This window comes from Myotis yumanensis, unplaced genomic scaffold (assembly GCF_028538775.1).
Source record: "Myotis yumanensis isolate MYYU_CA2020_CCGP unplaced genomic scaffold, mMyoYum1.0.hap1 SCAF_3, whole genome shotgun sequence".
Classification (NCBI taxonomy): Eukaryota; Metazoa; Chordata; class Mammalia; order Chiroptera; family Vespertilionidae; genus Myotis; species Myotis yumanensis.
In genome coordinates, this window is record NW_027223754.1 from 34,199,494 (window position 1) to 34,213,707 (window position 14,214).

At 43.2% G+C, this 14,214-nt stretch overlaps 1 protein-coding gene across 1 annotated transcript in view; it reads left to right on the forward strand.

The window, feature by feature from the left end:
* Positions 1 to 5,120, forward strand: part of EFNB2 (ephrin B2) — a 45,478-nt gene extending 40,358 nt beyond the window's left edge. Inside the window, exon 5 of the mRNA XM_070408616.1 lies at positions 1,382 to 5,120. Within this exon, the coding sequence (XP_070264717.1) occupies positions 1,382 to 1,770 (389 nt within the window). The 3' untranslated portion in view covers positions 1,771 to 5,120. The remainder of the gene's footprint in view (positions 1 to 1,381) is intronic.
* The last annotated feature ends 9,094 nt before the right edge of the window (positions 5,121 to 14,214 follow it).

Here is a 14,214-nt window from a genome sequence, read left to right on the forward strand (position 1 = left end):
GTAGAGCAGAGTCAACGTACTTCTACACCAGTAGGACTACCTCGTAGTTACTGAAGTCAGTAATCTTTGCTCTCAGTTAGCTGTTGTTAATTGCTCAGTAAGAACAAAATAATTCATTCCTGTAAAAGTCCTCCAATCGGAAGAGTGGAATTCATCAGATGTAAGTGCCAATTATTAGCACTGTTTTCTCAGAACAAAGTTATTTTCATTGGCTGGCACTTTATTGTGCTGGTTGCAACACTAGCTTAAAGCCGATGCTAATGTATATATAATTAATGTCCTAACCCCTCATCTAATTATATCTAATCCACAAAGAGCCTGAATGATCCTCTGCTACATTTTAGATGGCAACATCTTAAAATATTACATAATGCTGTGTTTTTCAGGTGATTATCATCAAAAAACTTTTTTTACATAGTGTAATATAAAATATTAAACAGATCCCTGGCAAAAGTTTACAATACCAGATAAAACTGGCTGTCATTTAACTTCATTTTCTTAACAGTCTGAACAAACAGCTATGTATTTGTTACCATGTTAATGAGTGGTTTTTTTTTTATATGGAAGTGGTTGAGCAGACCTCAGCAGTTTTGTATTAGGGATCCGTACGCCTGGTTGGTAGTCGTGTGAATTTAGCATCTGTAGCAATATTCCGTCTCTTTCCAAGCGTCAAGGAGGGAAGTTGTTATTTCTAACTTTCAGTGACAAGATGTGTCAAATTCTTGTGACAAACTGATAAATGGGTGATATAATGATGCCAGGCAATTTTTTAGTGCTTCACATTTGGGTTGGCAGTCTGTTCAGCATGAGAGTTTCTGCTGCCTTCCAAATATATTTTAAGTGTAAATCAAATAATACAAACGAGTGAGGAGTTGAACATTTTCCCAGGCCCCATCACTGCCGGGCCGCCTGCGCGGCTCTGCCAGTGGGCGGGGCTTGTCTGGAGAAGGCAGGCGGCTTGGATCCCAGGCTTGGATTCCCGGGAACCCACCTTTCCTGGAGGAAAGCAGGCAGTGCAGCGTGGGCAGCAGACACTGACAGCCAGGCGCCTGCTGTGGCCGCAGGCTGGCTGACGTGGGTTCAGGCGTGAAGCAAGAGCAAGGGCTGGCTGTCACGGCCCATCCCGGCGGCGGACGGATGTATGAAAAGGGAACGATGTGATTTGAGAGCAGCATGAAAATCCGACCTCGAGTCGCATCTCCTTTCACATCGATTGCTGACTTCTGCCTTTTCCGTTTAGCTATTAACCGAGGTAATTGGTTTGTCAAAGCCTAGCCGCCCGGTAAAGCTCCGGCCCCGCTTCATGTCCTCGCTTCCCAGGGTCCTACGAGCAGCAGCTGGGGCAGCGCTAACGCTTGTGGTGCTTTCTCCGCCTTTGCAGGTTCCAGCACCGACGGCAACAGCGCCGGACATTCCGGGAACAATATCCTCGGTTCCGAAGTGGCCTTATTCGCGGGGATTGCTTCAGGATGCATCATCTTCATCGTCATCATCATCACGCTGGTGGTCCTGCTGCTCAAGTACCGGCGGAGGCACCGCAAGCACTCGCCGCAGCACACGGCCACGCTGTCGCTCAGCACGCTGGCCACCCCCAAGCGCGGCGGCAACAACAACGGCTCGGAGCCCAGTGACATTATCATCCCGCTGAGGACTGCGGACAGTGTCTTCTGCCCCCACTACGAGAAGGTCAGCGGGGACTACGGGCACCCCGTGTACATAGTCCAGGAGATGCCCCCCCAGAGCCCCGCGAACATTTACTACAAGGTCTGAGACGTGGCGGTGCCTTCGCTTTCCCGGAGGAAACTGACTGTCCCGCTGCCGCCCGCCCGCCAGCCCGCCCGCGGGGGCGCGGCTGACCCCTTGTGTCTCGAGTGGACTGAAGCACAGCGGGGGCGGAGGGGACACTCCTTCTCCGAAGGGCCCCGTTGAGCTGGACAGCTTACCTAGTCTGTAGCGTTTCGGCCGTGGTGAATCCAGATGCGCACCGACAGCTGGAAGACTTGTGTAGAAGGCGCCCGTGGGGACCGGCGCTCGCCTCACCTCTGTCCTCCTCGAAGCCATGTGCCGCGGTCACTCGGGCCTGCACCGCAGCCAAGGGAAGACCGTGGCGGGTGGACGCGAGAGAGCCCTTGAGCGTCCCAGGCATAGATGCCCTGGGATGCCCCGCCTGGAAACGCCGTCTTCTGCCTCGGGTGTGCCCCTCGACGTGTGTCGCATAGACCTCTGGCTCGGCGGGGCTTGCAGAGAGCGCTAGCGTTTAGGCCTCGCGGTTGCACACTCCCGTTATCCAGGGCTCTGCCGTACTTCCCATGTGATTTCCCCTCACGCCACGTTCTGCATCACTAATGGAACATTCACGTTGGGGGTCTCCTACTCCATCCGTTGGCAACAAACAGCTACAGTCGAATGGATAATAATATGATACATTTCTAGAAATTGTGTTTGCTAAGAAGGAGCCTTCCAGCCAGACGCTAGGCTGCCAGCGAGGAAGACTGGGAGCCGGTGGAAGGGGGGGAGGGGGAAAGGGCTGTCTTCGAACACAGTTCAACGCTGCTGCCTCTAAAACAGAAAGTTGGGAAAGGGGGTTGCGGGGGACCCAATTAGGTAGCACAGCACTTTGGTTTCACTACGATTTTAAGAGGCAAGTAGGAGACACAACAACACACACACAGTGGATTAGGGTGCATTGGAAGGAATTCACTCTTATCAAATAGCAACTTGCAGGAAAAGAAGAGTCCCTCTTCACTGGGTGGAACAAAGGGTGATTGTTGGTAGAGGAACAGGCCTGGAGAGGGAAGGGAGAAGGCGGGGCGGGGAGAGATCCCGCAGGACTGTTGTGGTACTGGCAATAAGATGTACAGCTCCGAGGCTGTAGGAAAGTCGGTCTGCTTTGGATGATGTCTAAAGCAGACTCAGCTGCTATACTTATCACATTTTATTAAACACAGGGAAAGCATTTAGAAGAAGAGCAGAGAGCCAAATCTGACCTAGAAGTTCAAAAGCCAAAGGTCAAACAGGCTGTAATTCCATCATCATTAACATTATTAAAGAATTCTCATGTAAAAGGTAGGTCAGATTCCCCTGTCCCCCCAAAGCCCCTTCCCCACCCCTCCTCCCGATCGAGCCTTATAACACTTTGGTTTATGGCGGTGCTGTCCGGGCTGCGGGGACCGCGGCGTAGGTACTGAGCAAGGCCAAGTGCAGGTGCTCTGGGTCAAGGTGAAGCACATATGGCAAACCTCTTAGAGTCCTTAAGATGGAAATAAATTATGATATCGAGGGGGAGAAGGAGGGTAGGATGTATTTATAATAGGTGTATAGAACACAAGGGATATAAAGTGAAAGATTTTTACTAATATATATTTTAAGATTGCACACAATGTACACCAGAAGATGTGAAATTCACTTGTGGCAATTAAGTGGTCCCAATGCTCAGTGCTTTACAAAAGGAAAAAAAAAAAAATTGGACAGCTACTTCTGGGAAAAACAACATCACTCCAAAAATAACAATAATGAGAGCAAATACAAAAATAACCAAGTCCTCTGAAGGCGTCTCACGTAACTGTAGACTAGGAAATGCAAGCCCCGAACACCAGGAAATCGATGTTACTGCATCATATATTTAACAATGACAAGATGTTCCGGCATTTATTTTCTGTGTTGTGTTTTCCCTTGCCTTATGGCTGAAGTGTTCACTAGAATCCACCGGGTCACATCCAGCGGGGGGCGGTTCAGCCGAAAGTTTGGCTTTAGCTCCCTTCTCCCTCCTCCTACCCCCAAACCCTCCCTTTTGGGAAACAAAACGAGTAAACAGGAAACCTACTTTTTATGTGCTATGCAAAATAGACATCTTTAACATAGTCCTGTTTCTATGGTAACACGTTGCTTTCTGAATTGGGAGAAAAAAAAAAACAAAAACTAGCAACAGCATTTTAAGGTTCTCGAACCTTCAGTGAATACCTGCAAAAATGAGTTGCAGCAGAAATTATTCTTCTCTATTTTCTGAACCTGAAAATGATGTTGGTCCAAAGTGCGTGTGTGTATGTATGAGTGGGTGTGTGTACATATATGTATAATATATATCTGCAATATATATTATATATATCTATATCATATTTCTGTGGAAGGTTGCCATGGTGACCAGCCACAGTACATATGTAATTCTTTCCATCACCCCAACCTTCTCCTTTATGTGCATTCATACAAGATTTTCTTGTAAGCCATCAAAAATTACCTTTAGTATGGGGGAGAGGGGCAAGAAGGGAAAAAATGGGAAATAGTCTGATTGTAATGAAATCAAATGTGTGTATCATCAGTTGGCTACATTTTGGTTACATGCTAAACTGTGAAAAATCAGATGAATTGATGAAGAGTTACCTGCGACCAATTGAAAAGTGTTCTGTGCGTCTGTTTTGTGTCTGGTGCAGAATATGACAATCTACCAACTGTCCCTTTATTTGAAGTTGGTTCAGCTTTGGAAAGTTACTGTAAATGCCTTGCTTGTATTATCATCCGTAGTCACCCGACTTTGGAATTTGCACCATAATGTTTAAGTGAAGATGCTGTATATAGGTCCAGATTTTACTGTATATGGATTTGGGGTGTTACAGTAGCCTTATTCACCTTTTTAATAAAAATACACATGCAAACAAGACAGAAATGGCTTTTCTTACCCAGATTGTGTACATAGAGCAATGTTGGTTTTTTATAAAGTCTAAGCAAGATGTTTTGTATAAAATCTGAATTTTGCAATGTATTTAGCTACAGCTTGTTAAACGGCAGTGTCATTCCCCTTTGCACTGTAATGAGGAAAAAAAATGGTATAAAAGGTTGCCAAATTGCTGCATATTTGTGCCGTAATTATGTACCATGAATATTTATTTAAAATTTCGTTGTCCAATTTGTAAGTAACACAGTATTATGCTTGAGTTATAAATATTTTTTTCTTTCTTTGTTTTATTTTCATAGCCTGTCATAGGTTTTCAGTCTGCTTTAGTTCCACATTGCAGTTAGCCCCAGACAATGAAATCCGTGAGTCACGTTCCACGTCTGTTTCAAACCGAATTTGTTCTTAAAAAAATAAAATATTTTTTTCCTATGGAAAAAGCGCTTTCAACGTATTTTCCTTTTCTTCTTTTCATTTTCCTTTTTGTTTGTTTGTTTGTTTGCTTGTTATTTTAATTTACCTTCTGCCCTTTCTCTATGATGACTGTTAACTGGGGCCTTCTGCCCGCGGGCATTTCTGTTGCCCGTTTTTAAAGCAGGCCTTGCACATGATGGGAGTGCTAATCCTGCAAAGAGCCATAAGCCCTTTGGTTTCCCCGTAAAACTATTGAACGCACACTTGACAAGCATTGTTTTGCCATGAAGTTTTATAAAGTCCTAGTCCTCCCAAACAGAAAATAGCTCGAGTTTCACTTGGTGGTACAGTCTGCACAGTGACCTACAAAGTGAGCTGTGAGAGGAAAAGGAGGGACACACACTCTTGTTATCTCAACGTCGAATCCGCATTGATCTAGTTTCCATTCAAGCAAAGCAGTTTGCTATCGGCAGCTTCATTTTTCTTCAGGGACTAATCCCAGAGGAAGGAAAACGTCAAATGTTCTTTGTGAAATTGTAGTGTTGATAAAAGCATGTTTTGTGATCCTGAATTGAGGCAAGTCAGAGGCCAGCAGTGAATTCCACATTTCAAGGCCGGCCTTCCAGGGGAAGGTGACCAAGGTGACTGGCACTCTGACGGTTTGCAGGTTTTCTTTGCTCTTGTGGGCTTGGAGGTGCAAAGACTGGTCACCAGGCTTCCCTCCCTCAGGGGACATCTCCATCACCCGCAGGCAGCTACTAGTTGGGGAAAAGTGCTCAGATCTCCATACTATTTCAGGTTAATCCTTCCCACAAGGGGTGAGGTGTTTTAGGTGTGTGTGTGTTGGGGGGGGGGGGGGGAGTGAGAAAGTAAACTGAAATGAGGAAATGATCCAGAAAATTCTCCAGGCACAATTGTCTTGCCCAAGATCATAGTGCTAGTCGTGAATATTTATGTTTCAAAAGCTCCCCAGGAAATTCTCCTGAAAGGCTAGTTTTAGAAGCAGGGATCTTGCCGTGTCTGCCTAGTGTAGTACTTGTACCAAAGAAATGCTTATCAAGTGCTCTCCTTGCTAAAAACAAATAAAACTCCAGAGGGCCCTAGCCCGTTTGGCTCAGTGGATAGAGCATCAATCTGTGGACTGAAGGGTCCTGGGTTCGATTCCAGTCAAGGGCACATGCCCGGGTTTCAGGTTCAATCCCCAGTAGGGGGGGTTGCAGGAGACAGCTGATCAATGATTCTCATCATTGATGTTTCTCTCCCTCTTCTTTACTCTCTGAAATCAATAAAAAAATAAAATAACTCCAGAGGACCACATTTTAGTTGATGCTCAAATAGTAGTTTCATCTTAGCATTTTATTCTGCTATACCTAACTGCCTTCCATTACAATTTATAGCCAAGTCACTAAGTTAAATGCTGTACTCTGTGTACCAAGGTCACTAATGATTAGTCTGGGAAAAAGAAAGAAAGAAAAAGCCCTAGCTGGTTTGGCTCAGTGGATAGAGCATCAGCCTGTGGAATGAAGGGTCCTGGGTTCGATTCCAGTCAAGGGCACATGCCTGGGCTGCAAGCTTGATCCCCAGTAGGGGGCATGCAGGAGGCAGCCGATCAATGATTCTCATTGATGTTTCTAAATCTCCCTGGTGGGGGGGTCGGGGGGGACAAAAGCACTGCATTTTCAAATGTACTTTGGGACCTCTCTTTCTATTTAAATGACCAAATACAGCATGTTGTTTCCACTTTGTTTTTGAAACCACATTTTTCAAATGGAGTAAGTCAAATTCTGTGAAGAGAGGACGGAATGGGCCCAGTTGTTTTTCCTTTTAACTGGCGAGGAGTCTCCCACACAGGAACTGCCCGCAGAGGTTGTATAACCAGATTCCCTGGGTGCTTCTGAGAGGTGAGCCCGCTGTGGCAACAGCACTGCACTGCATCACCCAGTGCGGTCCTGGCCAGCTGGCCGTGCTTCAGAACAGCTCTCGCTGTTGTCAATTCCCTTTTTGGGAAAACAGTTGCCCATTCAAACGCTGTGATAAAGATTCACGATGGAAATGAGAAGAAAAAAAAATCTATAAAATCTCAGTCCCTGGACTGTACGGCTTACTGTCAGTCTCTACACCTAGCCTAGAGAAGAATCAGCGAAAGCAACAAAGTAAAATCCAGAGGAGTAAAACTCAGTTTCTTAATGCATGTAGAAAAGGATGATTAGCCTACTCTTTGGTTGTAGCAAATAGGCCTTCTGGTGGCTCAGGAGGAGACAGAATTGCTACGGTAGTGCAAAGGACACTAACCTGGGTTCTGCTTTTGTTTTTGTTTTCAGTGGATTGGAGATTATGTTTGTGATGTTTACAGTACAGACATACTTGAAGGCAAATCCTACTCCTCACTTCAGTACAGAAGCATTGATTGGGGAATATTAAAGTACTATACTTAGTTGTAATAAAGTATAGCATACCAGGTAGATGAAACAATTTTTAGTGATTAAACTGTGCACCAAAAGCTAAAGATATGCCTTGGTGGGTGGCTCAGTTGGTTGGAACATCATCCCATACCCTGAAAGTTTGTGAGCTCGATTGCCAGTCAGGATATGTACCTAGGTGCGGGTTCAATCCCTGGTTATGGTGCATATGGGAGGCAAACGATCAATGTTTTTCTCTCACATCGATGTTTCTCTTTCTCCTTCTCTCTTTCAAATTAATTTTAAAAAAGAAAAACATGCTAAGGATACATTCATTCATCTCAAGATTTTTATACTGTGTTAAATTGATTAATAGAATCCCATATACATATATGTGTGTGTGTGTGTGTGTGTGTGTGTGTATTACAAAGCATTAGTTGATAAAATGTGTTAAATGAATGGAAGGTGAGACCTGGCTTCTAGCTCTATTTCTGCTACTGATTGCCCCATGGCCTTTGAGCAAATCCCTTCATGTTTTGTGCCGTTCAGTTTCACCTGGGAAGTAGAGGGTGGGACTCGAACACATTAAGGTCGCTTTTAACTTTGCCCAGGATTTGAAGCAAAGCCATCAGCATTCTCAGCTGTACAAAAGCATTTCAATGCAAGCTTCAATTTATCCCACAGGCGAAGCTCTGAAGACCACTGGAGTGGCTCATAATTAACGTGCCACCTTCCCCACACCGTTGACTGCACTTGACCGTTCACCTACTACTACCTCCATCAAAACCCACATCAGGGCTCAGAGTTCTACTGTTGGTTCTCTATTCTTCCTAGCATCAAAATTCAAAAAATCCAATAACAATGTATATATTGATTAAATTGAGAGCCATGCTCTTGTGTTTTCAGCTTTTTATGCATAATTATTAAATAGATCTTTTTTTCTTTATTTTAAAAGCATTTTCAGGTCTGTGCAAACAGGCCTCCATCTTCTATTTAAATATTTCATAAGGGCTCCCCATGGACCAGGAAACCTGTTAGGTGTTGGTGGTTGTCTCTGCCACCAGTTAACTTAGCTCAATTTCACGTTGTCATCCTTGTAGACTTGAGCTTAATTTACTTACTTGATAATTTTTTTCACTCTGGTATCTGGAACACATCCTTATTATTTATACCTCCTTTATTATTTATACCTCTGATTCTGTATTCTGTGGCAAGGAACTGTATGACTAAAAAACATCTTTTAGTTGATAATAGTGCTATTATTTCCTAAGTGCCATTCGTGCTTAATGAAAAGATTAGAGTTTGTGTGTGTGTTTTGTTTTTAGAGCTATGGTGACTATCTTAAAAAGTCCAAGAACAGTAGGGGAGATAAAAGTCATCAAAGAAAAATTCTTATAATCAATTGGAGCCAAACACTGCAAGATTCTTCTTCAGTTATATCATTTTTGTTAAAGTGGCTTCACTAACACAACATTAAAAGACCAAAAAAAAAAAAGTGGTACAAATGAATGTCTAACTCTAGAGTCCATCAAGTGAAGAAAGAAAATAAAAAAGACAGCTGTAGGAATTGCTCAAGGCTCATCTTTCATTCAGATCTGTAAGTATTTGGCCTCTCAGTTCTTTACCACCTTGGTAATCACTCAAGATAAACATAACTCTGAATTTCTTTGTCTTATATGTGTCATTTAGTGTAGTTTGGATTCCTGTCCATCCTTGCGATGACGTGTCAGTTGACTCAGGGAAAAAGCATGCAACTCTCAGCATCTGGTACACCTCTGTCTGGAACTTCTGGCTCCTTCTGTGACCCCAGGCAAACTGCACAGCTGCTCCTCCACTGAGGCTAGCCATGCGAATGTGGGCTCTTTGCGATATTCATGGAGATTTCCTAAGGTTTAAGTGGACTGCATGCATCTCACTCTGAAGTGTTGCTTATAAAACATGACAGATCCAAACATATTATCTCTGAAACTGTAGATTATTAGCAGCGAAGACTTCCAGGTTAGTTAGAGAGCAAGAGCAGTGATGTAGAGGCAGAAACGCTGGTTTCAGCCATTCCCACCTAGAGCCCTTTCATTAGACGGGTCCACAAAGCTCACAACCAGCCCACCCACGCAGACTCATGCTTATCTACAAGTCTAGAAGCTTCCGTACGGTGAACACCCACACATTAATGTGTTCACTTAACCAATGTGCATCTATTTAGTGCTTAACATGCGCCAGGCAGTGTAGCGTACTAAGCATCAGAGATGCCATGAAAGACAGAATTCCTCCTATTAGGGAGCTCACAGTTCAGTCAGCAACTTACAAACTTTCATGAATAACAATCAGGCAACTGAGATGCATGTATTAGAAGGAGTAACAACATTATAACCAATCTGTTTTATTCCTGGAGTAGCACCCCCACCCCCCTTTTTTTTTTGAAAAAGGCATTTGTTTATTAGGAGCCTTATTTTCTCATCCACTTACATCTTCTGTTACTGTGGGTTGAATTTTTTCCCTTTTAAATCTTTCATTACATATATGCCAACTGCTGGTTAGATGCTAAATTTAGTCCGACTGCTCTTCAGAACATCCTAGGACTTTGCCTTAAGTGCCTGCCTCTGGCCTTAAAGGGCAAATCAAAATGTTTCCAATTGGTTTCCAGCCCGCATTACAGTGGTATGTGTATTTGAAAGGCTGTTTCTTGGCTATAATTGGTAGTTTTCTTGTAGCTGGTTCTGAGGGGAGAATTGCAGAGAGCTCTATGTCTGCTAACAGTAGTCAGCCCTGAGCTCACAAACAGCAGGGAAAAAAGGAGTCGGAGCCTCTGGACCTTGGCCAGAGCGCCCTGCACGTTACAGGCATTTCAGACGCAGGGTAGACGCGGGGCTCCTCCTGCAGAAACGCCTTTTAACTCTCCTCCTTGTAAAGGGGGAGAGAGGAGATAAGGGCCTCCTACCAACTCCCTTAAATATTTCCGATAAAAATAATGACGGTGTTAATCTCACTGTAACGTGCATGCATTTATGTCTCCGTACTGTTGGCTGCCTGTCAGGCGGACCGGGCCACAGCACTTTCCAGGAGCGGGAGTGTCGAGTTCAGACTGCATGGAGCAGTCACAGACATGTTTGTAAAAAATGTCTCCTGCACGTGGCAGAAGCACTATTTCCCTTTTCCAAAGAGGAGGCTACGGTTTATTTTGTCAAATGATGAAAAATATGCCTTGGATGGTTCCTTCTCTCAGGCTCCCTCGCCACACGCTGTGGGGACGGGGTTGTGGCTGCAGAGAACTGCCGAGAGTGGGAAACGTTGGAGTTTGTGTGAATCGCAATAAACCTCTGTGTGCAGTGACCCTGAAAGACACAGGGAGAGGTAGCCGTCCTCTGGACTGGCAGCAGAACGCGCCCCCTGAAGAATGACCTGCGGGGACATACTTTCTTCTGCAGTCACCGCCACCTCCAGGGCCTGGAGAGAATGATAAAGTCACCTGGCTTTTCATCCCCCTGTGCGTTGTTTTTAAGAGTCTCACTTATGCTAACTGGAGGAACAGATTCCAGAAAAGCGTTTGAAATAGGTTACAGAGTTTTTTAAACGGCATTACCAGCCAAGCAGGCACTGTGATTACAACAGTGATTAAGCAGTTTAAATAGTCTGGTTACGCTTAATAGGGTTGCCCTCGCCTTTTATAGGCCGGGGCAGAAATGCTTTCAGAGAACGGGTTCTACTACAGACCAGCAGCACCACTGCTTTCTCTGGCGTGTCTTAAAATTCAGATTTTGATGTCTGTTTCAGACATCTTAATGTGGCTACTCCTGAACTCTATCCACGTCAACCCCTGACGTGGAAAGACGGGAGATCTGTAAAGCTCTTTGTTTTATGGTGGGATGCTTTTGATCATTTAGTTTCATTTGATTTTCATTCGCTTTTTACTTTGAAATTTTTCAGATATACAGAAAAAGGTGACAGACCAGGGCAATGAACTCCCATGTATCTACAATGTGGATTCAAAAGTTAACATTTTGTACATACATTGCATGCTCTGGTTTCTACACACACACACACACATGCACACACACACACACACCACACTTCTTTAGCAGAAGCATTTGAAAGTAGTTGTAGGCCTCATGAAACTTTTTGCCCACATTTTAACATCTGAAAAGAAGGAATCCCCTGCAAATAAGCATACTATCATTGTTGATCTTGAGAAAATTAATGAGAATGTCATGATATATCAACTAGTCTGTTAAATTTAGCTTTTTATCTTTTAAGATGTTGGATAAAAATAGTACTGTGGCTTCATTGGTAGAAAAGTATGTTTCCTTTCCCATCCCCTTCTCCGTTCCTCAAAATAACCATCATAAATAGAATCTTGTCCAGTGGTTCAGAAAAATGTTGTGTGCATATATTTGCATGTGAATCCACGCTTCTTTAAAAACGATCTTTATAGAGATCACCCTGAGATACATTGTTCTATATCAGTGATGGCGAACCTTTTGAGCTTGGCGTGTCAGCATTTTGAAAAACCCTAACTTAACTCTGGTGCCGTGTCTCATATAGAAATTTTTTGATATTTGCAACCATAGTAAAACAAAGATTTATATTTTTGACATTTATTTTATATGTTTAAATGCCATTTAACAAAGAAAAATCAACCAAAAAAATGAGTTCGCGTGTCACCTCTGACACGCGTGTCATAGGTTCACCATCACTGTTCTATGTCATGCTTCTTTTGGTAAATAATACGTCTTGGAAATCTTTCCTTATTGGTACATTCAGATCTACTTTTTTTAAAAAAGCAACAACCACATAATATACCACAGTTTATTTAAATTAACCCTCACTAGCAACATTCCATTTTTCAGCTTCTACACACAATACCTCATGGTTAGTGGCAGAGACAGTGGGGCTCCTCAGATAATTTATGTACTCCCCTAGTGCTCCCAGCATCCCTTGCAATTAAGTTAAGGGCAATGGGCCAGTACCAGGATGATGTGTGAAGAATAAAAGAGAAGGTATAGGCTCCCCATGCTCCACTCCTCTCCTGCTGTTGTGACTGAGGATGTCACAAGTTCCTAAGGGTGTAGCTCAAAGATGGTGGAGTCTTGGTCAGCCTGGGTCCTTGAGTGACCGCGTAGAGCAGAACCTTCTGCTGGCAGACCTGTGTTACATAAAAAATCAAATTTACATGGTAAGCCACCTCTCTTATCACATACATGATTAACTTCCAGAGCTACTTTTCCAAGTAATATCCTTAAGGTAAATTCCTAGTGGTAGAATTACTGTACTAAAGGGAATGCAGATTTGAAATTTTTATAGATACTGCCAGATTGCCTTCCAATTTCCTCCTTTTTATTTTTCTGGTGTAAATATGTAACTTCGGCTCCACTCCATTGCCTCCCTTCTCCAGTGTGTTTGCATTTTTACTCTGTGATAGACTGTAAAACCTACAAGAGGCAAATGGATGAAAAAAGATTAATACTAACAGGAGCTTTTTGTTTGTCTGTGTGTTGTACTTAAAGTACCACCTCTGTACAGAGCAGCTGTTAAGGCAGCATGCATCACTTTGATATCAAGTTCTGGGAAGGAATAAATCAAATCTATAAATATGTATGAATGTTCATTTTTGTGTTCTCTACTAATGCAGGACCAGTGTGTCCAAAACTGGATCTCCTGAGCTGTGGACCTGAGATCACAATGCACGGACATAGATTTCTGCTTCTAGTAGAGAAGATGCCCAAGCATAAGCCACTTAGTCACAGTCAGTTACCTCGCTAATGCAAACCACAGTGTGTATCCAGGATCTAATAGAAATTTCATCTAGTAAGATTGAGGAACTAATTCTCTCATGAATTTCATATACTTTACTTCTTTCTCTGTTTTTACTATATGCACATGGACTGGGATCGGGAAGCAGTAAGAGGATGTGTTAATAGTTCTGTATAAACATCGTGAGACATGGACTTTTTTTGTTCACCTCAGATTTACTGAGTGTCTCCTCAAACGACTGCTCATTTGCCAAAAATTGTGCTGGAAGTTTGCAGGAGAACTAGAAGCACCTAAGATAAAGCTGCTGTTAAAAGTAGCAACCACAGCCCAGTACTTTAATCTTAGTTTTCAGGAGGAACATATTCTTTTTATGGAAATAAATTTTGTTTATTAAGAAAAAAATTTGGGGGGGGGGGAATAAAACATTGTTCTAAAAATGATGACTCTCCACTAACCTAGTTCTGTAAACTTTGATGCCCCATTTTAACACAGAGCTTCCTGCCAGACAAATACTGTATGGCATCACCTACATGTGGAATATATTTTAAAGTCAAACTTTTATAGAAAAAGAAACAGAGTAGAAAGGGGGCTGGGGAGGTGGGAAAATATGGAGAGGTTGGTAAAAAGATACAAACTTTCAGCTCTAAGATGAATAAGGTCTGAGGATCTAATCCAGGGGTGGGCAAACTTTTTGACTCGAGGGCCACAATGGGTTCTTAAACTAGACCGGAGGGCCGGAACAAAAGCATGGATGGAGTGTTTGTGTGAACTAATATAAATTCAAAGTAAACATCGTTACATAAAAGGGTACGGTCTTTTTTTTTTTTTTTTTTTTTTAGTTTTATTCATTTCAAATGGGCCGGATCCGGTCGGCAGGCCATAGTTTGCCCACGGCTGATTCTAACCTATAATAATAAAAGCGTAATATGCAAATAGACTGAACAATAGAACAGCAGAACAACGATCTGGATGACCTTCCAGACGACC